Genomic DNA, 27,755 nt, shown 5'->3' with positions numbered 1-27,755 from the left:
CCACCTTTGTCTGTGACAATCGTTCGCAACATATCTTCTAGAATTTGAATCGTTCTTTCTGACTGCCCGTCAGTCTGAGGATGGTACGCTGTGCTGAAGTTCAGCTGAGTGCCCATTGCTTCTTGTAAACTTTTCCAGAAACGCGAGGTGAATCTGGTGTCACAATCTGATATGATAGATACAGGTACACCATGGAGGCGTACTATCTCTTTGACATATAACTTAGCAAGTTTCTCCAATCCAAATGTCATTTGAATTGGCAGAAAGTGCGCTGACATTGATAATCGGTCCACTATGACCCAAATTGCAGTGTTTCCACGTGCTGACTTTGGTAGGCTCACTACGAAGTCCATGTTGATGTGCTCCCACTTCCACTCGGGGATTGGTAGTGGTTGCAGCATCCCATACGGCCTCTGATGCACGGCCTTCACTTGTTGACAAGCAAGGCATCGCTCCACAAACGACGCTACATCTCTTTTCATTCCTTTCCACCAGAAAATTTTCTTTAAATCCTGGTACATCTTTGTGCTGCCTGGATGTGCAGTGTAAGGAGTATCATGAGTCTCGCTCATAATCTCGTTCTTTAACTCTTCCTTATGTGGCACACACAATCTTTCACCAACCATTAGTGCGTTATCTTGTGCTTCAGTGAATCCTTTCGTTTCATTCGTTCTTGTAGCAAGACGCATCTTCTCCAAGAACCAATCTTCTCTTTGTGCTTGCACAATTCTTTCTCTCAAATCAGGTTTAGCTATCAAGGCAGCTACACAACCCGATACTGTGTTCGGAGGGTGAACAATCTCTAACCTGAGTGAGGCGAAGTCACGAATCAGTTCCTTTTGTTGGGTGACGAAAAACCCTAGCTTAGCCTTCGTCTTTCGACTCAGGGCGTCAGCTACTACATTCGCTTTTCCTGGATGGTAACTGATGGTGCAATCGTAATCCTTTACTAATTCGAGCCATCTTCGTTGTCTCATGTTCAAATCCTTTTGCTCAAAGAAGTACTTCAAACTCTTATGATCTGTAAGGATCTCACACTTAACTCCATAGAGGTAGTGTCTCCAAATCTTCAGCGCGTGCACGACGGCTGCTAGTTCTAAATCATGAGTCGGGTAGTTCAGCTCATGAGGCTTCAATTGGCGAGACGCGTATGCTATCACTTTCTGATTTTGCATCAACACGCAACCCAATCCTAGTTTCGAGGCATCAGTATACACCACGAATCCTTCATTCTCTTCTGGTATTGCTAACACTGGTGCAGTAGTCAGCCTAGTCTTGAGCTCCTTAAAACTTTGTTCACACGCTTCAGACCAAACGTATTTAGTCCCTTTCCTCAAAAGCTGAGTCATTGGCCTAGCCAATTTCGAGAATCCTTCGACGAATCTTCTGTAGTAACCTGCTAGACCGAGGAAACTCCTGATCTCATTGACGTTGGATGGTGCCTTCCATTCCTTGACTGCTTCGACCTTGGCGGGGTCTACTTTGATTCCTTCAGTCGACACGATGTGACCGAGAAACATCACTTCTCTCAACCAAAACTCACACTTACTGAATTTGGCAAACAATCTCTCATTACGCAGGGTTTCGAGTACGATGCGCAAGTGCTCTTCGTGTTGTTCTTCAGTCTTAGAGTATATGAGGATGTCGTCAATAAACACTAAGACAAAACTATCGAGATATTGATGGAACACTCGGTTCATCAAATCCATGAAAACGGCTGGGGCATTCGTTAGTCCAAAGGGCATCACGGTGAACTCGTAATGTCCATAACGCGTTCGAAACGCTGTCTTTGGGATGTCTTCTCGTTTCATTCTGAGTTGGTGGTAACCAGATCTTAGATCAATCTTGGAAAACACACCGGCTCCTTTCAACTGATCAAACAGGTCGTCTATCCTTGGAAGAGGATATCTATTCTTTATCGTGAGCTTGTTCAATTCTCTATAGTCGATACACATCCTTAGTGAACCATCTTTCTTCTTGACGAATAAGACTGGTGCTCCCCATGGTGATACGCTAGGCTGTATGAAACCTAGATCCAGCAGTTCTTGCAGCTGCACTTTCAATTCTTGTAACTCCGGCGGAGCCATCCTGTATGGTGCCTTGGACACTGGTGCTGCCCCCGGTTCTAGATCAATCGTGAATTCTAGTTGTCGGTTCGGTGGCATACCAGGCAATTCTTCGGGAAAAACATCTTTGAAATCTCGCACCACTGGAACTTCTTCGATTGTTTTCTTTGCTTCACGTTCTCCTGTCAAACTGACTAGGAAAGCCCGACATTCTCCATTTCTCATCATTTTGATGGCCTTCATCGCTGAAATTACTGGTACTCTTCCTCCTATTCTTATGCCATGAAAACTTGCCTTCTCCTTTCCAACGGATTGGAAAGAGATCTTTCTCTCGCTACATAGTATCGTGGCACCGACTTGAGTAAGCCAGTCCATCCCTATGATTATGTCGAATTCTATCATAGAGATGACGTACAAATCTGCCTTAAACGTTTCAGCACCTATGTTCAGCTCTAAGTTCGAGATAATGTCCTTAGCAGCCAATCTTCCACCACCAGGGGTGCTAACTTCTAAAGTTGTCTCAGCCAATTGTGGAGTCAGTTCTAATCTCTTACAAGCAGCATGTGAAATGAAAGAGTGGGACGCTCCAGTATCAAACAAAGCTATAACCGGCACGTCGAAAACATTAATCATACCTGCCAAGTTTCCTTGGTTTCCCGCTGCTTGATTTTGGTTAAGGGCATATGCCCTAGCATTTTGGGGCGGCCCCCGATGTCCTCCACGACCCTGGTTCTGTGGCTGTTGCGGTGCTCCTCCTTTCTTCCTTGGACATGCCGGAGCATAGTGCCCAGTTTCTCCGTAGGTAAAACAGACGTTCACTCCTCTCAGGCATTCTCCCAGATGGAGTTTCTGACACTTCGGGCAAGGTGTTTTAATAATTGCCTGATGCTGTTGGTTCTGAGGCTGATTCTGATTTCGGTTTGCAGCCCATGGTTTCTTCCCATTTCCATTTCCATTTCCAGGGTTTCCACCCGTTCTCTCGTTCCATTTTCTTTTTCCTTTACCACCATCTTGAGGTGGTACAAATCCAGACTGTCCCGGAGCTTTTCCTTTCTCCCTTGGTAGCAATGACTCAATGGTGAGAGCCCTGCTCAATGTTTGTGCGTAAGTGAGACCTCCCTGACTTGCTAGGGAGATTGATATCTCGTGGCGCAGTCCGTTCCTGAATTTCTCAGCGCGCTTCTCATCAGTGTCCACTAATAGTGGAGCATATCTTGATAGCTGGTTAAAAGCCCTATCATACTCAGTTACTGTCCCAGCCCTTTGTTTCAAATTCCAGAACTCGTTCTGTTTCTTCTGTCTATAGCAGCCTGGTATGTACTTCTCGTACAATTCAGTCTTGAAATCTTCCCATGTGAAATTTTCCCATTGTTCCTCAGTCATTGTGCGCCTCACCGACTCCCACCAGAAGTCGGCTTCGTCTACCAGTTGGTATGTCGCGCAAGTCACTTTGTCTTCGTTATCGCAACGGATGTAGCCGAAGATTCGCTCTACTGCTCTAACCCATTTCTCGGCATCCGCGGGATCGCCTAGACCATCAAACGTTGGAGGCTTTTCTTTACGAAACTTTTCCTCAGCAGTACGCTCTGGTGCTACTTGAGGGATAGGCTGTTCAGGGATGAATCCCCTGCCGCGTCCGCGACCACGTCCTCGTCCCCTACCGCGTCCTCTTGGCGCATCTTCCATTCTGTTTTACTGATGAAATCAACACAACAGTGAGACTCATTCCGCATGTATACATACATACATACATACATAGATATACACAAGGTATATCGCTTCTATAGTATAACCCTGTGAAAGGCATACTTTATGTGGAAACTGATCTATTTTGGTGGAGTACTTAAGTGAATCCTTAATCTCATCTCATTGCTTCTACGTTATAACATATCTATGTTTAACGTCTCTATCTTACCAGTCCTTACTTAAATCGATCAAGCGGAGCTATCACGACTAACATTTCCAAGGCATTCTTGGGTGGTACTCAAACAGTTGTAAGAGGACCCTTCATTCTGATCGTATAGGCAGTAAACCTAAAACGATAACATAAACTTTCATTCATTCATTCATTTCTTCATTCATTCGTTTCTTTTGAAACCTTTAAGAACACTTGGACAATAGATGTCCCATTCCTTTAAAAACTTTGCTTTTGCCGGAAAGATTCAAGGAATCTAACTCGACCATTCGTACATTGTATCGTTAAGGGCTCGGGTAGTCCCAAACACGAAATAACATTCATTGAGTCGTTATGGGTTCGGGTAGTCCCAAACATGACACTATCGTTAAGGGTTCGGGTAGTCCCTAACACGATATTAGCTTGGTTATATGAGCCGAAGACTCAAAATAACAATATGAAAGCGATTAGCAATTCATAACTTATAGCATATGGAAAGCGATAAGCAATTCACATAGCATCATTCATTGAAAGCGCGCACTTCTTGAAAACCTTCAAAACATTTAATAACTTTGAAACTTTTAAATCGTACCTCTTTCTTGCGGCAGTGTGACGGCGAGCTGAGGTTCAACAACTTTCTTAGAAGTCTAGAGGTACTAATCTAGACTCAACATTAAAAGCTTTTGGTTATCAGAGACATGAAAGAAAACTTAGGCTCTGATACCATTCTGTCACACCCCAATTCTTGAAACAATAACTATAACTGGGGTACGACTAATCATCTAAATGATCAAGGGAAAATCCTTGTGAAATTCGAATAAACGGGATAACAATTGGGCTTAGCCCCTTTGGATGAAGAAAGACAGGTATTCAAATGATACGAATCAATCCACAAACGTAACAACTTCAGGATCACAAGTTTAGTGTCATGCTTCAGATAACCAACATTCATTAATCGAAATACTTGAGAGTCAATAGTTTAGGCTCAACAAAAGATAGATACGGGCTAGTTCTACAGCGGAAGTCAAAATAAGGAGTTGAACTCTAGCCTCAGCTCCGCCCCGTCATCACCCGCCATTAACCTGAAAACATTTGAAAGTATTTTTGGGCTAAGTACTAATGTACTTAGTGGGCTGCAACTTTAAAACATTTCATAATCTGAAGAACAGTTTATCCAATCATACTTGACATGACTTAGAAGGTTTTAAAGTGAAAGAACTTCTAAGCATGTTAAAACATTTCATTTATAGATACATATATATATATACTTAGTTTGCGCGCAGATGTCACACTCATTTTTGTTACCCGCTGTGATCCCGGACCTCTAGCCACCGACGGATCCGTTTCTCCCATTTACTTGAACTGAGGGCGTAACCCAGACAAGTTTACTTTTCACCTCGGGACGCTACCCAGGCAGGCCCTTACATTCTATGCTTCGGAACACATCCAGCAAGCATCCTTATAACGCCTCTTAGTTAGTGCCCGAATGGAGATCAACCCACCGAGTCAGCTAACGGTGTACACAATTCTCAAATAACGTGTTAGGCCGTAAGAGAACCTCAATTGATTCGTTGTGGCGAGCCTTAAACAGAGCAGAGTGCACATAAACATTTTATTGGATAAACAGTTTATATATAATACAAACATTTAAGCTCATTAGCTCAATCATACATTTGGAAAATAAGCCCACCTGTATAGGCAAAGCCTGTCGTTTAACTTAATCTCTGAATCGGAATAGCAGTGCTAATCCTTCTGACGTTCAAAGCCTACAAGAAATCTATTCTCAATAGGTCTCCTTGAATCAAATCTTAAGTCGTTGTGAAGTGCTTAACATTCTATGATTCACTTAGCCGGGTTTTCAAAATTTAATGAATAAATAAATGAAAACATTTTTCTTGAGTTAAGAACACCAACAATATTCTTACTCATCTTTCTTTAATAATTGGAATTATAATTAAAACCAATTAAATCATAAATACTTTTATTGCAAAAATATAATGCAATTTCATGTCATAACATGGTGTATTACTCCACTAAAACCCTTTAAAATCCTTAATACAAAATCAAGGTAAAATTTTCGGACACCAACAGTTCATCACTCTGTTCTGTCTCAACTTCAACGAATAAACTGTTTTAATTCCGAAATCTCCTGGACTCGAGACTTATACCGATGAAAACCTATTTGAGTCTAGTTTTGTTTAAAAAAAAGTAGAGTGAAAAACTCCAAGTGGTTTAAGAGATATGGGTGTTTTCCCACAGTCTACCAGATTCGGCAGTTTGGCATGACCGGAAGCTAGGATTTTTAAAAATTAGCAAACGTTGTCCAATTGCTTTAAACTTTTACATGCGTCTGTATAACACTTGTATCTTTCTCCCATAAAAATTTGGGAGGCTGAATAGTTTTGAAAGTCACTGAAAAGTGTGACTCCACAGACTGCTCTTCTAAATTTCCGGTGGAAATGCGCAGTAAAAGATTTATATTTTAAAAAGGTAGTAAACCAGGTTCAAATGACTTGAAATTTTACCAGTGTTTACAAGACTCATATATATACACACCATAAAAGTTTGAAGATTTTTAGACAAGGAAAACCTCGTCGACTCATCAGTCCCGAACGTAAGAAAATTTCTGGAATGGTCGAATTTATAACATATACACATATCTTTTTAGATCCATGCTTTCACCATCATTCTCATGCATTTTCTTACTAAGAACTCATCATGCTTCACTTATCAATACATATATCCCTTTCGAGGGTTCTCAAGAAATATATCTCTTCCTCTCATGTATCTAACATGTAGAGGTGTATGAGCACATGAAGGTAGTGGAAAGTTGAAAGAATTCATCATGCTCTTCTTTTATCAAAATTTTCGAGAATTACAAGAGTAGAGAGGGGACTTTCATGCTTCAATATACATCAATATACATGCTTATATATCTAGGAAAATATATATATAATCATGAGAGGAGGATTGAGGTTGCTACCAACAAGATCAATGGAGGTGAAGTAGGGGATGATGCGTAGGCCTCTTGGAGCTTGATCTTGAAGATTGAAGTACACTTGATAGCTTGGTGTGAGGGTAGCACTTTTGGCTTCCTTAATCCTTTCCAAAAATGGTGAAACAAGGAGAGAAGTGTGGTGGAGTGAGGAGGGGAGGGGGCTGCCGAAGGGAGTACAAAAAGGAGAGAGGGAAGCTTGCTTTGATGAGCTTTGATGAGATGATGTGATGGAGTGATTGCTTCACTCAATGAGTATCTTGAATTAATTGTGTGAGGATGTCATCCTTGAGTGTGCAGGAGAGTGAGAAGAGAGAAGGAGAGAAGAGAGAGATGAGAGAGCCGAGCATGAGGGGGAGAGATGGAGATTTGTGCATGTGCATGGTGAGCTTGAATTGAGGGATCTTGTTGGCTAAACTAGGTTAGGCTTTTTAGAGCTCCTTAATGTGTGCATGTGAGTTTCATTGATGGTGAAGAAGAGAGTAATGAGGGAGAGAGGGGACCTGCGTTAGGGAGGGTTTCATTTGGTTAATCAAATACTTAACTTAAGGGGTCCAATATAAAAATCAAAGCCCAACACATAAAATAATTAAAGTCCAATCATAGACTTTAATTTAAATCTTGTAAAAATATTAATTATGTGTAAAATATTTCACATATACACATGCTCATATTTAAATTAATATGCAATGCACAAAAATTTAAATAGCTAAAATATTTACAAACGTTTTTTGTAAATCATTTTGTTGGAATTAAATAAATTCTTTTTCTCAATCCGGCGCGAATCATCTTAAATCTAAGTTCAAAATTATTCTAAACTTAGCTCGAGGAAACGGGGTATTACAGCCCTGTACTCTAGTAAGTTCAAAAGGAACTTACTAAGTTTCAAGAATGTCCGTAATAATGGATACCACATCGAGACAATTGTGTGGAAGGTAAAAATGAATATCTTTGCATAAATTCTTTTGTTTCAGGCTATAAGCTGACAAAAAGAAAAATTAGCAACACTACCTTCTGGAACGTATTACACATTTATAAAAGCAATTGAGACAAATCATGTCATGAACGTGAAGTTCAATGACACAAAAGCTTTAAGCTTTGGCATGATAGGTTTGGACATCCTGGAGCAACTATAATACGCCAATAATTAATAATTTATATGAGCACAACATAAAGAATCAAAAGATTCTTTCTACAATGAATGACATGTGATGCTTGTGCGCAAGGCAAGTTAGTCATTAGACCTTCATATACGAAGGATAATACTGAATCTCCATCTTTCTTAGAAAGAATTCAAGGAGACATTTGTGGACTTATACATCCACCTTGTGGACCTTTTCGATACTTTATGGTATTGATTGATACTTTTTCTAGATGGTCACATGTATGCTTGCTTTCTACTACAAATGCAACATTTGCTAAACTACTTGCTCAAATCACTAGTGAGTTTACGTCTCAAGCATTTGAAAACTACTGTATGGCTATTGAAATTGAGATTGAATATCCAGTAGCTTGTGTCCATACTCAAAATGGTTTAGCAGAATAATTGATTAAACGTCTTCAAATTATTGCTAGACCATTACTTATGAAATAAAAACTCCCAACTATTGTTTGGGGTCATGCCATATTACATGCTGCAACATTAGTTCGACATAAGCCAATCATGAATACTTTCCAATACAAATTATTTTTTTGCTGAGAGCCTGGTGTTTCTCACTTACGAACTTTTGGTTGCGCGGTTTAAGTCCCAATTGCACCCCCCACAACGAACAAAAATGAGTCCCCAACAAAGACTTGGGATATATGTTGGATTTGATTCACCTTCGGTTATAAGGTATATAGAACCTTTAACAGGTGATTTATTTACTGCAAGTTTTGCAGATTGTCATTTTGACGAAATAACATTTCCAACATTATGAGTAACAAATCTACATCCAGAATGAGAAAAACTTATCACATTTTGATTCTAGAACAAATCAATGTGAATAAGAAATTGAAAAGATCATTCATTTGCAAAAGATTGCAAATCAAATTTCTGATGCTTTTGTAGATACAAGAAAAGTGACACAATCTCACATACATGCTGCAAATACTCCAACTAAAATTGATGTCCCTGAAGGACATATAGCTTTGGCAGCAAATGAGTCTAAAATTCGTCAAAAACATGGTCGACCAGTTGGTTCCAAAGATTCTATGCCTAGAAAGATAAAGGGGCAAGATGGAAACCAAACAATGACGAAAATGACTAATCAACCAATGAAAGCGATGTAATTCCTAAAGAATTACAAGTATCTGAAAATCATGAGATCTCAATAAATTATTTACATCAGATACTAGAGAGAGAAAATATCATTGTTGATGATATATTTGCCTTTCATATAGCTCTTCATATTTTAAATGAGGATCCTCAACTAACATCTGTTACAGAATGCAAACAGAGACTTGATTGGCCAAAGTGAAAAGAAGCTATAGAAAGGGAATTAAATTCCTGTGATAACCGGAAAGTATTTGAATATATAGCCCTACCTTCGGAATCTAAAATCCATGTTGAAAACAAGTGGATCTTTGTTAGAATGAGAACCGAGAAAAATGAAGTTACGAGATATAGAGCAAAACTCGTAGCACAAGGTTTCTCACAAAAACCAGGAATTGATTATGAGAAAATATACTCTCCCGTAATGAACGCTATTACTTTCAGATTTTGATTAGTTTGGCTGTGTCACAAAGGCTTGATATGCGCCTTATGGATGTAGTAACTGCTTATCTATATGGGTCATTAGACAATGACATATATATGAAAATTCCCAAAGGATTTAAAATGCCTGAAGGATTGCAGTCAAAACCCAAAAGCATGTATTCAATTAAACTGCAAAAATCGTTGTATGGGTTGAAATAGTCTAGTCGTATGTGGTACAATAGACTGAGCGAGTATCTTTTTAAAGAGGATACAAGAATAAAGATATCTGCCCTTGTGTTTTCATTAAGAAAACCGAAAGTGGATTTGCAATCATAGTAGTTTATGTTGATGATTTAAATTTAATTGGGACTCCTGAAGAGCTCAATAAAACTGCTGAATATTTGAAGAAAGAATTGAGATGAAAGATTTGGGAAAGATAAAGTTTTGTCTTGGTTTGCAAATGGAACGTATCCGTGGAGGAACATTTATCCATCAATCCACATACACAGAAAAAGTGTTAAAACGATTTTACATGGATAATGCACATTCATTAGCATCACCAATGGTCGTTAGATCTATTGATATTAAGAAATATCTATTTCGACCAATTGAAGAGGGTGAAACAATACTTGGTCCTGAAGTACCATATCTAAGTGCAATTGGAGCGTTGACTTTCTGGCTAATAATACTAGATCAGATATAACTTTTTCTGTCAATCTTCTAGCAAGATTTAGCGATGCACCCACTTTGAGACATTGGAATGGTGTTAAGCACATTCTACATTATCTAAAGGGGTACCATTGACCTTGAATTATATTATCAAGAAAAATCTGATAATACTCTAGTGGGGTACTCGGATGCAGGAATATTTTTATTCGATCCACATGAAGCTAAGTCACAAACTAGATATGTTTTCACATGTGGTGGAACTGCAATATCATGGAAGTCTGTGAAGCAAACCTTGACTGCAACATCCTCAAATCATTGCAATCCACGAAACAAGTCGAGAATGTGTATGGTTGAGAAATGTGACGAGTCATATCCAAGAGTCGTGTGGGTTAGCTTTATCAAAGGCCAAACCAACTATTTTATATTAAGATAATGTTGTTTGCATCGCGCAACTCAAGGAAGGATACATCAAAGGCGATAGGACGAAGCATATTTCTCCCAAGCTCTTCTACACACACGACCTTCAAAAGGGTGGCAATATCGACGTGCAACAAATTCGCTCAAGTGAAAATCTGGCGGACTTATTCACCAAGGCATTACCAACATCGACATTCAGAAAGTTGGTACAAGAGATCGGCATGCGTCGACTCAAAGATATTCAATGATCTCAAGTACAGGGGAAGCAGTTGTACTCTTTTTCCTTCGACTAGGTTTTGTCCCATTGGGTTTTCCTGGAAAGGTTTTAATGAGGCAATATTTTTTGTTTTAGGGATTGGTCAATCAAGGGGAAGTGTTATAAATATATCTTATAGATATATCTTATGTGTGTTGACCAAGAAATCTCCCTAAAACCCTAGCTTCCTATTTGTATAAATAGAGGCCTTTGGCCCTCATATTGAATACCTTAATACATATTTTCTTCCCTATTCTCTCGTTTCTCTCTAGTTTATAACAGAAACTTTCTTTTCTGATTTTTTGAGGAGGGGAGCGATGGGTAGGATGGCAATGGGCCGGATCTGGACCGGATTTTGCTTGGTCCAGATCTAGATTCGAATTTTTTGACTTAGGCCAAGATTCGGTCTAGATCTATTGGATCCAAAAAAATGAGATCCATGTCCAAATTCATAAGATCCATAGGGTCTCGGTCCAGACTCGAATCCATACTTTTTGTCTTTTAAAATAAATTTATATATCTTAAATTATAATTATTGTCTAGATTTTCAACAATTATTCAAAATAAATGAATTAACCATATTCTATAAAAATATTATCAAAGTTTAATAACAATAAGAATATAATAATCAAGTACTAAATAACAGTGGAACAATGTGTCCTCTATTTTACATAGAAAAAAGAAAATTAATGTTATCAATACAAATAATAATAATAATAATGAAAACTAAAATTTAAATTAAAATAAAAGTAAAATTTATGAAAAGAGATATATAGATTAGTCATAGATATTAGATTAGAGTTAGTTAAAAATAAATGATTTGGACCGGATCTAGGTCTCAATTTTTTTGCTCCAGATCCAGATCCGAAAATTATAGGAATAACCCAGATCCGATCCAGATCCATTGGGTCCATTTTTCCTAAGGTCCAAATCCTAAAAAGAGGATTTGGATTCGCGGATCTGGACCGGGTCCAGGATCCATTGCCATCCCTAGCAATGGAGTTTGAACCTTAGACTTCAATATTCGTATATAAGAGTTTGCATTGCTCGTTGTCCAATTGGGGATCGGAATTGTGAAACTTGACCACAAAACTAGTAGTATTTCATTCACTGAAGGCGTTGACAATAACATACTATTACCACAACTGGAAAAAGCAAAATACCAGTACAATTTTGAGGTTCAAAAACCTTACCGTAAAAACTAGCTAGAAAGACGACAATGCTTTTATTACAGCCACAAACAAAATAAACACACGAATCACAATACCAAATCTCAGTGAAATCATCATGAAGAAATATTCAAATTTTTGATACCCTCACGCAATGCAATATTGGTCAAGCTATAACCTCCATCTATCACAATATTCTGCCCACTTATATACTTAGCCTCATCGCTAGCCAAGAACAATGCCGCCTCCGCCACGTCATCAACTCCGACCACTGCCCCCTTCAAATTCGCAATCTCCGACACCAACTCCTCCGCCTCCGCCTTCTTTGTCATCCGGAGCGCGCCAATGAGCATCGGGGTGGGGACTCCGAATGGGGATACGCAGTTCACGCGTATCCCGTGAGCCCCCATCTCGATGCAAAGGTTCTTCATCAGCCCCACGAGCGCGTGCTTCGACACCACGTAGGCGTGAGGCACATCGCCGTGGGTGACAGAGGCAACGCTCGAGGTGAACACGATGCTCCCCCTCGCCGCCGGGATCATCACCCTCGCCGCGTGCTTCGCGCACATGAACGCGCCAAAGACGTTGACGTCGAACACCCTCTTCACATCCTCGTAGTCGGCGGCGAGGATCCCAGCCTTGCCCTTGCCCGGGACGGCGGCGTTGGAGAACATTATGTCGAGCCTTCCGTACTCGGAGACGGCGAAGTCGACCGCGCCCGCGACGTCGGCCTCGCTCGCCACGTCGCAGTGGACGTATGAGATGACCTCGGGGGACCCGATGCTCCGGCACAGAGCCCTCCCGAGGTCGTCCTGCACATCCGCCACGACGACTTTGGCGCCATGCCGAACAAAGAGCCACGCGGCGCACTCGCCGATGCCGCTGGCGCCCCCGGTGATGATCGCTACCTTGCCTTCCAACCTGCAAAATTGTGCATCACGTTGTTATAATCGGCATGAAAACATGCATAAATCTATTTTATTTTATTGAGCGAATATCTATTTAGTTGTTAGGTTTTGTATGTGTGCATGACCTTTTCGCCATTGATACAGCAAGATAGTAAGCTCGGTTTATGGTTGAAATCGATGTTTGGATAAAATATATGTACAGACTTAAGTGTGTAGACTGCTAGATCTAATCTCATCAGTTTATTTATTTATTTTTTTTTAAGAAAAAGAAAAATGACAAAGAATAGCGTGAGGCATCACATGGATCGATTATTTAATGATTTTACTGCCATTTGATTAAATTAATGATTTTGTCTGCTTCTCACAGTGTCACAATTTCTTTTTTATAAATGAATAATTAAATAAGTAAATATAATAAATTCAAACTCAACATCTTCGATTCGGTCATTAACCACATTATTTTATCAAATTGAGTAGCCAATAGTATTAATTGATTCGATCGATTAGGTCGGATTGGTTTCATTTCATGGTTTATATTGTATCTTTATTATAAACTTATTGTCGCCACGTGAGAGTAAGGAAGAGGTCCTTTCATCAACATGCATGGAGCAATATTGTTATATATAAGAAAATGTAAATATCGAGAAATACACTTATTTTAATTTATTTTTTTTATGATTTTTTTGTCTACATCTATAATATAAACAAACCAATCTTTTTGCAGCATACTTGAATATACTATAGATAGAGACCAAAAACAAAAAAAAATACTTAATTAATAAGTACTATAGATAGAGATCGACCCACGCACCAACCACACCCTCTCTCTCTATATATATAGGAGAGCGATTCAATGAAATCTTTTATATATGGTGAGATCTTAGATTAATTTATGGGTGTTAATTTTATGTATTCTCTGACTGATATTTATCTAGAGGGCGAATTTTTTTACCAGGCTTTGAATCCTGGAGGGAGCGAAACTTTTACCAACTTTTTAATATCGTTATTCATCAGTATATTCAACACTATATACTGCCTTATTAATTGTACTTATAATCTCACGAAAAATAGCAATCTCACTCGAGTGCACTCCATATATATATAAGGGTGGGCTACCGTGAGAGTACATCTTAAAATAAGAAATAAGAGCAATTTTTAATGTATGAATTTTATATAGAACACGTATGAATTCGCTGTATAAAGGTATGAATTGTGAAAAATAAATTTTTGCTACATTTGGGATTTGAACTCAGGACCATAAATCTATCCAACAGGATTACGAATCAACCGTAGATCTTGATGATCTAAGGACTGAAAATGATTCTTATTTTATATCTTAAGAAATGCTCTTATTTTAGCCATTCCCTATATATATATATATATAAGGAGTAGCTAGCTAGGTTGTAAACCATTCTTAGTGTGCATTCTCTTTTGATGAAAAATGGTAGAATACATATATTTGTCTCATTTTTTCATTCTTTTCATGCGTTCTCTTAGTTGGAAAATTTTCTTCGGGCATGAAGAAAAATGCTTCCGAGCAGTCCCTTTTTCCACATTTTCACTCTAATTCATGATAATATTATCACAAATTATAATATTTTATCATATTATATATTTTTATTATCTGTCAAGTTTACCTTCAAAATATATATTACTACAATTTAACTCATCTCTATATATTTTTTCCTTCTTTTATCTCTCTCTCCACATCTATATATATATATGGTTTGTTTCAACAGGAAAACCCTTTTATAGAGAGAAGGAAGAAGAAATCTTCGTTGAAACTGAATGGACGATTGAGATCAAGCCACTTTCTTATTTTAATTAATATTATTAATTACCGAAAAATCTGATTTTGGTTCATATCCCGCAAATTTCTCACTTTCCATCCTATGAGTTGATTTGGTTTCAATATGTTCATGAAATATGTGTTATTTGTTCATCGTATGTATATCAATGTTCAGAGGAATTTATAAGAAACATAAAGAGTTGAAGAGTTGAACTTCTATACGAATAGAAAAAAGCAGCACGCGTGACTTTAGCAGCGATGCTCTCTAGGTGAAAAAGCTGGCGACTTTTCTTGGAGGGGCCGATATATTTGACCGTCTCCCACCGGCGCCGGCGACGCTGCCCCTCAACCGGTGCAGCACAGCAAAGGCACCGCTGCTCAGGTACCTTTCTCCGCCTCCCAGCAGCAGCACAGCAGAGGCATCGCCCCTTCACCGGCAACGTCTTTTTGAGCGGTGACAGCGGGGCGTCCGTTTCCAGCTTGCCGCAGCGTCGTCCGGCAACTCCAGCAGCAGCCAAGCAGCAGCAGCGCGGCGACCGGTCGAGTCCCAGCAGCAACAGCGCGGCGACAGGTGCAGACAGCAGCAGCGCGGCGTCCAGAACCTGTCTCGGACCTCCGCCACCGGACTGGAACCTCGTGCTGCTGCTCCGGCAGTCCAACGACTACCTCGCCGGCCGGAGCTCATGATAAGGGAGCTTCAAGAACTCCTCCCTCAAGCTTTAACTCGATGACTCATTCGTCTGCTCGGGCCACCTCGTCGGCCGGAAATCAAGATAAGGGATTCCTAAATCTCCCCTCTGTTTCTGCGAATTTTGAACACCCTCAAGCTCGATCTTCTTCCGCTCGGTCTATATCTGTCACGGATGGTAACAGCGAGGTGAAGACTACTGAGGCCCAGGATGCCGCTGGGAATACATCGGCCACAAATTCTTGTGGTGCCGATTGCACGGCAGTTGATAGGAATTCTGTAAATCCTAGCGTGGCAGATAACGCTAGGATTTCTTATGCTAGTGCTACTGTTAAGCGACTTGTTAAAGGCAAGATTTAGTTGCTCATGTTTTTCATGATTTGCGTCCAACGAAGGAAGGTGATCAATTCTCTCTCAAAATTCCTAAGGCTTTATATTTAAAGGAGGTCCAAGCTTTTGAGCATGCACTAACAGGACGACTTCTGTTGGAGAAAGGCGATAAACCACGTTCAACTATGGAGTTGAAGTCAGAGCTTCAACAGATTTGGGGTATAAATTCTGACTGGCAACTGATTCCGCTGGGAAAGGGATTTTACACGCTCCGTTTTACTACAGCGACTGATAAAGCTACGGCAAAGGCGAAGGTGATCTGGGAGCTGTCAAAGGGTCTTCTTCGGCTCCGAGAGTGGACTCAAAACTTTGATCCGTTCAAAGAAAACTCTCCATTGGCGAATGTTTGGGTTCGAATTCATTATCTTCCTATCGAGTATTGGAATCCACAAGTTCTCTCTGGAATTGGACGTTACTTGGGCCATCCTCTAAAGATCGATGGTGCTTCGGCAGGTAGAGATTTTGGACATTTCGCCCGTATTCTTGTTGAAATAGATATGTCTCACCCTCTACCTAATACTCTTCTTATTGATATGGAGGATTTTTCTTTTCATATTGAGTTTGTTTTCGAAAATCTCCCTCTTTATTGTGGTCGTTGCAAGATTACGGGACACTCCCCCGATAGATGCCGCAAGTCAAAGTTTGGGGGGATGGGTGAGCAGAATGACACTGTGAATGACAAGGCTAAGCTTACGCAAGTTCACAATGGGCCGCATTGGCAGGCGGCGATTACCTCGAATGAACAGGCTGCAAACCCGGCGCAGCCAGAGTTTGGGCAGCAGGAGGCTGCCCCTTTGAAGAAGCAGCAGCAGGTTGCTCCAACGAATTCTACTTTTGGGAAGACTCATGCTAAACCGGCTGCGGCTTGGTCAAAGGTCGCCGAACAGGCGGTAAAAAAACAGATTGTTGTTCCGGTTTTTCAGAAAGAGGCTGTCGAAACGCGAAATGCATTTCAGGCTCTGGACTTGGAGAATAATGCGGAGAATTGTTTGGATACGGGTGTGGATCCTATTTCTGGACCGTCTTTCGGGGTTCATTTATCTGAGCCGGATTTGTTGGACAAAATACTGGTTCCGATTCAGGGGGAAACTTTGGAGATGGAGGCTCCGGATGGCGCGGGTTTGAACACACCGATTATTGACGACACAGCTGTTGCTCTCGAACGTACTGTGGACAAAAGCGGGGGTGTTTCGCATGAAGGTAACAAGGATTTGTCCGCTCTTGGCCCGGACAATATTACTAGTCGCATTAGTCGGTTAGAGGAGCAGGTTAGTCAGGGGATGCAATTACTCTCGGACAAGACGACCAAGCGGGGACGTGGCCGTCCAAAGGGCACGGGAAAGAGCATGGGAAGTGAGCCGATGCAAGCAGTTCCGGAAGGTAGCATAAAAGGTCGCCTCAGGAATGCGGGGGAAATGGGCTACAAGCCGAGGAACTTTGTGGTTGATTATAGCAATAGTGATAGCATGAATGCAATGAATAATATAGTTCATAGACGTTGGTCAGATGAGATGGACGACTATCCTGATTTATGGGATCGCTAGTGTCTTCAGGTTTCTTTGTTTAACAATCTCTTTTCGAGTTTCGTGCCCTTAGTCTGCGTTTTGTGCTCTCAAGGGATTCTTTTTACTTTTTCTTTTATAAAAAACCTCAATTTAATAATAAGAAACATAAAGAGTTCAACAAAAGTGTTTGGTATGTTCAATATATGCATGTTATTGTTTATCATTATGCATGTTACTCCCTCCGTCCACCAATTAAAGGCCTATATTCAAAAACACGAGTTTTAAGAAAAAAGTATATTTTTATTAGTTGAGTGGAGAAAGGGTCCCACTTTTTAAGAAAAAGTGTATTTTTATTAGTTGAGTGGAGAAAGGGTCCCACTTTTTTGTAAAGAATCTTTGACTTTTTTGATTAAATAATGAATAAAAACTTACCAAAAATAGGTAGGCCTTGTTTTTGTGGACGGACCAAAAAGGCAAGTAGGCCTTGAATTGGTGGACGGAGGGAGTATTTTATTTCATATGTACGTATTGTTATATTATATATTTTCGTATAGTAATTGATGAGGAGTAAAATATGCGTAAGGTAAATCGGACAGCACATGAGTCGTCAGCGCTAGGAACAAAGGTAGGGAAAAATGCTTGAATAGTGTTTTCGGAGGAAAGCATGAGAGGCAGGAACTTCGAGGCCATTTCGAGAGGATTTGAACGTCATAGGCGTCAGGGCTGATATAACCCGAGAGGAGGAAAGCAAGTTAGAGGGTCAGATCTGGAATGAAGTACGGAAGGGGCAACACCGAGACTCGGGCAGGGCTGACATAGTCAGGAAGAAAGCTTCAGAGCTGGCGAACACCCGCAGCGATGGGAAAGACTGAGGGCACAACTGACTGATAATGACTTAGAAGATTCTTCCTAACCACCGGGGTCACTATCAGCTGTGTAATTACTAGTTTACCCCTGTCGTAGGCGTCTATAAATAGAAGATATGTTGGTCATTGTAAACACATGCCATTCAAATACTAATACAATAGTTTCTCTCTCGCTTTAGCTGCTCTCGTCTTTTTCTCTCGATTCATTAACACACTACAGGTGAATCATTCTCCTCATAATTAAAGGGTGAAATTATCGAACACATCAGTAATATATTTACTTTTTTGGATTTTTGAAAAATAATTATGTGCTATGCATTTTTACGTAATAATATATGCATGTAAACTGGAGATACTGTACAACTTTAAAAAAATATGATAACCTGGAGACAGAATAAAATTGCATGATAATATCATAATCACGACTGATATTTAGTAGCATACCTATTCGCATACTTCAAAAACCACATCAGATACTTCAAAATACCATTGTTTTGTTTCACACATCATTTCCATCAGTTTTTTCGATTAAAAAAGAAAAGAAAAAAAAAAGATTGTTTGTTTTTGGCTTCCACATGCATAATCAAATTTAAAGTTCCAGCTGACACCTACATTTACATCTAGAGTCCAAAGCAAGCATGTGATGAACTCAGCAAGAAGTATTTTGGGAAGATTCAATGCTCCATCAGCTCACGGTACTTTGTAATAGAAATTTGCTTCTTGCAAATTGTAGCCTTTGAGCTCGGTGCAATCACATCCGAGTATGTATGCACAGTACTTCATCCTCAGTTTCATCATTTGCTTTTTTGCTTTGTTTGACAGTTCGTGCTTCCAGCTGCTTACCTCGCCCATGAATGTGTCCATGTGTCGCATGACGTAAATTCCGCAGTCGGTGCTGTTGTGTTTCTCGGCCCATGTCATCTTTGGAACTGTGAATGTGGGGTGTTCCAACTTCTTCACCTTTGTTGTCATTTTTTTGCTTCCCAAGAATTTCTTCATGAATTCAACCTAGATGGTGATTTATTATCATTGAATTAAGTATTATTTATATAATTACAGAGTATTGACTTCACTATATATGAATGTTTATAGAAACTTGCCAACTTGATGCACATTGTGCCCTACTTGTCGTAGTCACAATCTTTTGCTATCTGATTTTGTTGTCTAATATGAATATTGTCCCCATCCTCATATCAATGCATATAACGAAATAGTGTTCGACCCTAAAAGTAGGGAAGAAGAACTGCATGAACAATAAAAGTATGTGAGTTATAATGTGTTAAAGTTTTTTATTTGTGTAAGTTATTGAATATTTCTTTTATTTTGATGTTTTTGGCGAGACCTAATTCATATTCAAGCTTCTCTTGAAAAACCTCTTGCATTTTTTCTGTTGTCCAGTTTGAGTTCGGTGTGCTAATTGTAATGAGTTGTATAGTATAAGGGTTTTATCAAATTTTTGTTAGGTATCATGTATATATATATGAAGAATATTAGTATAAGATAATATCATTATACTTATACAAGGATCTGTGGTTGCGAAGAATATCTCATTGGTGAATCCTTGGAACGCACAGCTTCATTTTCATTCAGAATTCTGCTCCAGACATCGAGTACTAATATGTTCACATATTCACCATGAATGTTTCCTTGATAGAATCTCTTGTCTTGGGAGCTACATTTCATCGTTCTTGAATAAGATTTGATCCTTGTTATATAAGTAGGTATATGTTAAATTATTGATATTTTTATAATACAAAACTTGTGACAACAAAAAAAATTTTAGAAAACAAACATACAAGTTGTCTTCTGCATTGAGCTGACATTGTTTCAGCAGGGTTTACTGCTCGTTAGAGTTGGCAAAATGGGTGGGTCGGTTCGTCCCGGCCCGCTTTTGAGGTTGATCGGGCCGGGCCAAAATTCGATCGGGCTGCCAATTTCCAAACCCAGCCTAGTCTCGACACCGGGCTATCTGCCGGTCGGGCCAAACCCGCCCAATATTTTTTTTCATTAAATCATGTTTTTATTTTTACAAAAAATTAAATAAACTAAAATAAATCCAAATAATAATTATAAACAAAATAGAAATATAAAATCCTACTAATCTACTACAATCGACAATTCAACATGAAAAATAAATTCCAAAAAAACGATTTATGAATGCACATAATGAAAAATGTAATATACATTATTAAAGCATTTTTTTGTAAAAATTGAATGTATATACAAAAAAAATACCCGACAAACCCACTTGTGATTATGAAGTTGGGAGCCCACAGGATAGATAGTGTTATTTTTCGCAATTATATAAACATCTCTATCTTTCCAATTTCCATAGCACCAAAACTAGATAGAAAGAAAAAGAAAAAATTAAAGCAGACATCAATGGCGGCTATGAGAAGCGCCTCGCACCCTCCGCCCCCCCTACGGCGCTACCCTGCAAGACGGCCAGAGTCGCTGGACCAAAGACGAAAAAAAGAGAACAAAACAAATAATAGTACCTTTTTAATGAATATTCGACATTTAGACGTCGTCGGCGGCAGATTTCCGAGGTTTGGTCTGGTGGTCGCAGTAGCACCAAAGACCTGTTACGTTTGTAGGCTTGTAGCGGCAGGTGTAATTTGAAATTTTAGGGTTTCACTTTCAAGTTTCAACTTTCAAATAAACTTAAGTAAAATTAGAATAATAATAAATAAAAATAAAATATTAGAGTGACTCGGGCGGGCTTTTTAGCCCCGGGCCCCGATCATACCGGCGGGCTGATTGGGCGAGCTTTTGAAGCCCGAATTTTTTTGGGCCTACATTTTGTACAGCCCAACCCAGACCTAAACACGGGCGGGTCATGTCAATTTTGCCAGGTCTAGTGCTAGTCTTTCGAAAGGCGATACTATTATTACTGTCTTTTTAGTCTCCCTCTTTGCAGGCACCTCTTGCTTTTCAATCTCACTTTCTTGGTTTCTGATACTTCTTCTCTTTGATTCTCTCAAAGGTATGTTATGCATATGCTAAGAATACAAAAATACTTTACGCTATATGTCACAGCCCGCCCTAACTAGGGATAGTTAGGCCGAGTGATCCACGACTAGGGATGGGATTAAAGAAGAAGGGGAAGAAAAGGGGCGTTATTTATAGCCGTAAAACTTACTCATCTTAATAAAACTCGTCATTTTTATTCATTAATACTCAATTGAAAACAGTCTATGAAAGACAGCATAAAACTTAATTAATATCATTAATCAAGTTATACATCATATGAAACCATTCTCTTAAGACTCAAAGTATGACATAACATACTATAACATCAACAACATCTTGCAGCGGAAAGTAGCTAGACATATGTATGAAGACATATTCTAGACAGGTTAACTATTTATTAACAACCCTGGAGACTCCGCTCATTGCAGCACCATCATCACATCAGCTCAACCTGCACATTTAGAAAACATATGCAGGGCTGAGTACAAAAGCACTCAGTGGGCACGTATGCCTAGGTATAAAAATACATGCTTCAAAACTGTAAATTGTCATGCCATCATAATCAGTACAGCAAGGGAGTTTTTCGCTAAAAATGCCCAAGCTTACTAAGTTCATTTGTGATTCTTAAAGTTCGTCTGATCAGACTAAGTTCTTTTGTAATCTATCATATCTGAAACTGTGTGCCGGAGAGGTGGCCACCTCTCACGGTCACTTGACCGGCCAACCCGCTAGATGACTCACGGTCACTGGTGTACACTAGCCCTGGCAGGATAGCTATCAACTGCTCAGGACCCGAATTCGATTGCATCATTGGCAAAGCCAAAGCAGATAGATATCATACTAAAATTTAAACATTTTATGGCAAGACAATACTTGAAATAACTTTAACTCAAATATTTTGTAACGAAATAACTTGCTCAAATGTAACATTAAATTCATTTGATAGATATATAAAACTGAAATTAACAGTTAAATCATCTCATGCATTCATTCGTATAAGAGGCCTACGACACGCAGGGGATCTCTATATACGTATAGTAAAAGTAATGCCCACCTCGTTGTGTCTCTGTATCAATGAGTAACGTCACTCTCTCCCTCAAGTCGTTACTTCCCAACAGGACCTTCATCGTTATGAAGAATTGGTGAGAAGTTATAAAAGAAACCTCGATTAATAATCTAATTTCTTTTATGAAACATTAGTATCTCTAATGTTCATCTCTCTTGATTGTTAATCAATATAACAATTATTATCTCTCGTCATTACTCATTAATTATAACATCCTTATGTTATAATTAGCAGCGCTTCAATTAAAAGAAATATTTAACACATCGAAAAGTCCACTTTCTTAGCAAATCTATTCGCTCTCATCTCGTCTAATTAACCAATTAGAAAGTTAAACTTTCCATTAGGCATGTATTTGAGTCACGGGTCAACAAGAATCGACTATGCTCAAATTCTAATTTCACTAAAAATTTCGGCATGACCTATTCATATATAATGTCAGCCACGAGATTTCAACGCGTGAATCTCACTACGTGAACTCGTCTCTCGACTCAAAACTTAACATCTTGACATCTTTTCAACGCAACCCAAACAATTCAAAATCATCAAAACTCTTTATCAGTAAACTATCATTTATACTCGACACCAATTGTTCGAGTGTCAGATACCAACATTTATGTGCGTTAATCATAACTCTCACAACTCACACCATTTAGTCATATCGTATCATCCATCAAAACAAATATAATCAAGTTATTTTCTAGAAAGTTTTGCTGTTTTTGTGTCATCTTTAAAAATTCATAACAACCAACTCAATCATCATAAACTCTCATACCAATTGATCTCAAAAACTCCATGAAGTGTAGTTCACTCTAAAAATGGTAGTTAACCAAAAAGGTTAAAGGTTTTTTGGAGATATTGCTCTTTTAGTGCAGGCTGTCAAAGATTGACAGTTTCTGCCAATTTTGTTTAGGCCATTAGAAACCAAGGCAAACCTTAATAAAATTCCATCAAATTTAATCAGCCAAAACTAAAGGTATCCTTGAAGATTTGGTTAAAATTTCACAAGAGAAAACGTTCATATGATCTGCCAAATAAACAATGAAACTCATACACTTATACTGTTGGAAAAATATGACAGCAGAACAGGGCATTTTTGAAATAATAAACTGCTCTGTTTCAGAGGTCATAAAAATCGAAATCTTATGTTTTTAGAAAAGTATTGAAGTCTAGTTTCGTTTAAAAAAAACGGTGATGCAAAATCCTTCATGGATTAATAGATATAAACGTTTTTGTGAAGTCTACCAACAGTTGACAGATTCTGTCAAGGAGTTTTTCAAAATATCTTTAAAATACCAAACATCATCCAAAAGACATGAAATTTTGCAGCGACGAAATACACATATCATAGATAAACATACTAAAATTTCAGAGCCATCAAGCAATGAAAACTCATCGAAACATAAGCTTGAAACTGCTGTAAAATTTTGACAGAATTCCAGTTTTAATTTCGTTCAACAATTATCATCCATAAATTGTAAATCAATTAGCATGCTCATGTGATATCGTAGAACACATATACGCAATAATATTCATTATGCAACGTCCCAAACTTCACGAATTTAAATAATCATACTCTAAAAACTTATACAATTTTCGTGCTTGGAAAAATACGAATTTAATATATATCGATTCTAGCATACCCTTAAGCACAAATATCAAGTCAAAACGATCAAACAAAAATCGAAAGACAAGCTAATATGTGAAAAACGGGGCTGCCCTCATGGGTTTCATAGCTACGGTTCGTTCCGTTCTTACTCCCTTCATTAAACATGCTCAACATCTACCCAAGAATAACATACTAAAATTTCACGACGATCGGACGTCGTTTCAAAATAAAGTCGAGAATCGACGTTTTTCGACGTCGACGAAAATCGAAAAGAAAACCATCAAAACGTAGGTAGAGATCTTACCTACTTAGATACGTGATCGAAAAGATGATCGGCGCTCGTCTCGGTGCTCAAATCGGAAGTCAAAAGCTTGAGCTCAAGCTAAAATGAAAATGGCGTGAAGTGTGTGTGTGTTTTAGGTGTTGTGTGTGTGAATGTGTTTGTTGTTGTGTGAGTTGGCTGATATAGCCGTGTAATAAATGTGAGTGGGTGGGTTTGGTTGGTTGGGGGGTGGTTTGGGGTAGGGTAGGTTTAGATATTTAGGATATTAACCCGTTAGTCGTTAAATATCTCGTTTCGTCTCGTTTTAACGACTAACTACCCATACTCTTCGTTACTTCGCCCTCTCAACCTCTACTCACTTTCATTGCACTCGTAATTCTATATAAATAAAGAAAACGCAAGCTCGTTCTCGAAATTCTGATAAACGAGCTCATTTCGTTTATCGAGAAATCCTGATTTACTATTCACTCGTCGTCCAAAAATAAAAACTTTCATTATTGGACTCGTATCGAAAAACTAAGAATATTTCTCGACGACGTGCACATAAGATTTTGAAAGTCGACTAAAAAGACGAAATAGCAGTATTTTACTATTCATCGTCAAAAAGTCAAAATTTTGAAAAACGTCTTAACGGACTCAGATCTCACTTCCGAGTTCATCGTTCTCATTCAAATAATTATCTCGAATTATTCAAATACTCAAACTCAAATACGGATATAAAATCTCACATCATTCTCACATCATCGAAAGAACATCTCAACATCTTAAAAAAAATAACAAGAAAACTTCATATAACTCCTCATCTCTTTACAAAGTAAATCAAACAAGGGATCTAAACCCTAATTACTCAAACTCAAGAAATTAAACACGTCATCAAAAGCCCGGGTATTACACTATAATTATTATCTAAGAATAAAATTAGTAAATATGAATCATTACCGCTTCTTGTTGCTGCTTTCTTTTTCATTTGTATTTGGTTATCTTTTCTTGTTTCACTGTTTTCAACATATCCACTCTTTTTTTCATTTCCAACTGCAATTCCCTTTGTCTTTTTCTTTCTTCTTCCGCCTCTTCTTCGATTTTCTTTCTTTTTGCTGACTCATCTTCTGCCATTTGTTTTTCTTTCTCAATTTCATTGCTTCATGAACCTGTTTATTGTTGTATGTTAATTTTTGAAGTACTGTATGCATTAAAACTAAAATATATATTACTTGTACCTCTTTCTCTTAAGCCTTTTGCATGGCATGCCTTTTTTCAGCTTTCTGAGCAACCTGTATACATATATATGTAAATTTTTGAAGCATTATATGCATTAAAACTAACTTATATATTATTTGTACCAAATCCATGTTGTTTTCTAATTCTTTCTGTTAAGGTTTTCAATTTTTAGACGTGTTAGTTGGTGTGTTACCAACATGTTGTGAACATGTGTTTGTTGGTGTGTTACCAACAGTTGATGTTGTTTGTTAATTCATGGTTAACTAAAAGACATGAAAATCGTTATTCATTTTAACCATACAGATTTTTTATCCTTGCGGTTTATTTAATCAGTTTTATCTTCCTATTATATTTGTTTATATTTATATAGTTCTTTAGATTATACAATAAAGGGGAGGAGCGGTTTTAAAGGAGTGGGCAGCGGCAGTTATGGAGATCATGGAGATAACTACCGAAGGAAGTTACCTCAACTCATGTAACTGATCATCCATGAAGTCCACGATCAGTGGAACGCCTATATATACCAGAGAAGACCTCATTTATGAGGTTATGCATTTGGAGATCCAAAACCCTTTCTGCAAATTCAAGAGCTCCTCCAATTTCATCATTCTGCCTGCCTATGTTAGCAACTTTGTCTTCTGACAGAGGCGCTATTAGTTCGGACAGATTGTGCAATCTGTGTGAGTCGAACAACACAAGTGTAGGTAGTCTTATTAAGATTACTTGTGTTTATTATGAGAATTCCTTAGGCGGATTTGCGTCTGTACAATTGGTCTCTTTTGTTATGATTGTAAACTAGCCTAGGCTTAGATTAGTTGATTTATGTTTGTATTCGCTGAGACTAGGATTTTGGGATCTAGAAGGTTAGAATATTGTAGCTTGACTATGTTTAATTTGTATTGATTTCATCATAGTTATTTACCGTCATTGCGACAACCGCAGATTAACCAATTCGGGTGTCATCTTTTATTTTTGGTTGTTTGTTGTTTACTATGTTAGTAACACCTGTGATGGCACATGAATTTGTTGTTTCTAAGATTGTTCTTACGAATTTTATATGTTTTATGATAAACATTGTTTTTGTAGTAAATTTAGGCACTAAATTTGTTTCACTTTCTGTGCAATGTCTTTTTGCATTGCATCTCCCAACTGTATTTGCATATTATATTAGTTGAGTAATGAATTTTACTAAACTATTATATGTATTAAAATTAAATTAAATTTTATTTGTACATTTTCTTGTTGTTTTTCTACATCTCCATATCCTGTGCATATATAAGAATCTAAAAATTCATTGTCGTGAACTAAAGTATGCATAATATATAAATTATTTAATATTTCTACCTTTATCTGTTTTTTCAATTTTTGAAGTATTTTTTCTACCTGGGCTTGGTGTTCTAATTGGTCTTGCTTTTCATGGGCTTTCTGGCCAACCTGTGAAGGCAAATATTTTATATGTTCCATTTCTTTCTCGACTGTCACCTCTTTTTTCTTCCCGCTTTGTTGTTCCATTTCTAGCTCTGCATCTTGTGCATATCCATCTTCTGACTGTATATGCATATAAATATAAAGATGGATGCATGTTATATAACAGCCAAATGCATTAAACTTTAAATATAGGTGGTTTGTACATTTACCATTTCTGTTTCATCCTCGTCCTTCTCAAATGCTCTTTTTTCTGCTTCTTTTTGTGGTGCTTGTTCCTCTTCATTGTTCAATTGTTATTTTGCATAAGTGAGTAAATGTAGATGCATTATATCTAAATTATTTATAAGTTTACCTTTTCTATTTCATTTTCTTCTTCTTCCCGCTCTTGTTGTTGTTCGGGCTATTTATGCATATTTATGTACAAATAAATGCATATTATGAATTAATAATATGCATAGCAAATAAATTATTTATAACTTTTGCCTCTTCAAATTCCACTTTCTTCTTTTTCCTTCTCTTGCTCTTGTTCATTATGTTTATGCATATTTATTTATCAAACAATGCATATTATATAATTACAATATGCATAATAAATAAATTATTTATAACTTTTACCCTTTCGATTTTCATAGTCTTCTCTTTCCTGCTTGCTCTTGTTCAGGCTGTTTATAAATATATTTTCTTTTTTACTTGGGGGAGTTGGGGAGGGGGAGCAGTGAGGTTTGAACCCGGGACCTCACTGTTTATACACAGGAGGTCGCACCACTTGGTGTCCCCTTGGGGACAGTTGCTTATACATATTTAAAACTTAAAAAATGCAAATTTCTTGATAATATTATGCAATAAATATAAATTATGTATTTATTGTACTCTATCTGCTTCTCGTTCCATT

The 27,755-nt window shown here is 38.2% G+C and overlaps 1 protein-coding gene and 2 long non-coding RNA genes across 4 annotated transcripts; all 3 read right to left on the bottom strand.

Annotated features, from left to right (window-relative positions):
- Positions 1–4,892: 4,892 nt before the first annotated feature.
- Positions 4,893–7,796, bottom strand: LOC130996722 (uncharacterized). Of its 2 annotated transcripts, XR_009092759.1 has the most exons (3): positions 6,944–7,796; positions 5,651–5,726; positions 4,893–5,042 (listed from the first exon to the last, which is right to left on the bottom strand). It is a non-coding gene; the product is annotated as an uncharacterized LOC130996722 (long non-coding RNA). The 2 variants fall into 2 exon arrangements; XR_009092758.1 differs by lacking the exon at positions 6,944–7,796 and having other exon boundaries at positions 5,651–5,946.
- Positions 7,797–12,054: 4,258 nt separating this feature from the next.
- On the bottom strand, positions 12,055–13,332 carry LOC130996721 (short chain aldehyde dehydrogenase 1-like). Its single transcript, XM_057922023.1, has 2 exons — positions 13,177–13,332; positions 12,055–13,064 (listed from the first exon to the last, which is right to left on the bottom strand). The coding sequence occupies exons 1-2, from the start codon at positions 13,185–13,187 to the stop codon at positions 12,260–12,262; spliced, it is 816 nt and encodes a 271-aa protein (XP_057778006.1). The 5' UTR covers positions 13,188–13,332; the 3' UTR covers positions 12,055–12,259.
- Positions 13,333–21,438: 8,106 nt separating this feature from the next.
- LOC130996720 (uncharacterized) lies at positions 21,439–24,518 on the bottom strand. Its single transcript, XR_009092757.1, has 3 exons — positions 24,239–24,518; positions 22,317–22,383; positions 21,439–21,713 (listed from the first exon to the last, which is right to left on the bottom strand). It is a non-coding gene; the product is annotated as an uncharacterized LOC130996720 (long non-coding RNA).
- Positions 24,519–27,755: the final 3,237 nt, after the last annotated feature.

Source organism: Salvia miltiorrhiza, chromosome 8 (genome assembly GCF_028751815.1).
Source record: "Salvia miltiorrhiza cultivar Shanhuang (shh) chromosome 8, IMPLAD_Smil_shh, whole genome shotgun sequence".
In the NCBI taxonomy this organism is placed as follows: Eukaryota; Viridiplantae; Streptophyta; class Magnoliopsida; order Lamiales; family Lamiaceae; genus Salvia; species Salvia miltiorrhiza.
This window is presented reverse-complemented; position numbering and strand designations above follow the sequence as displayed.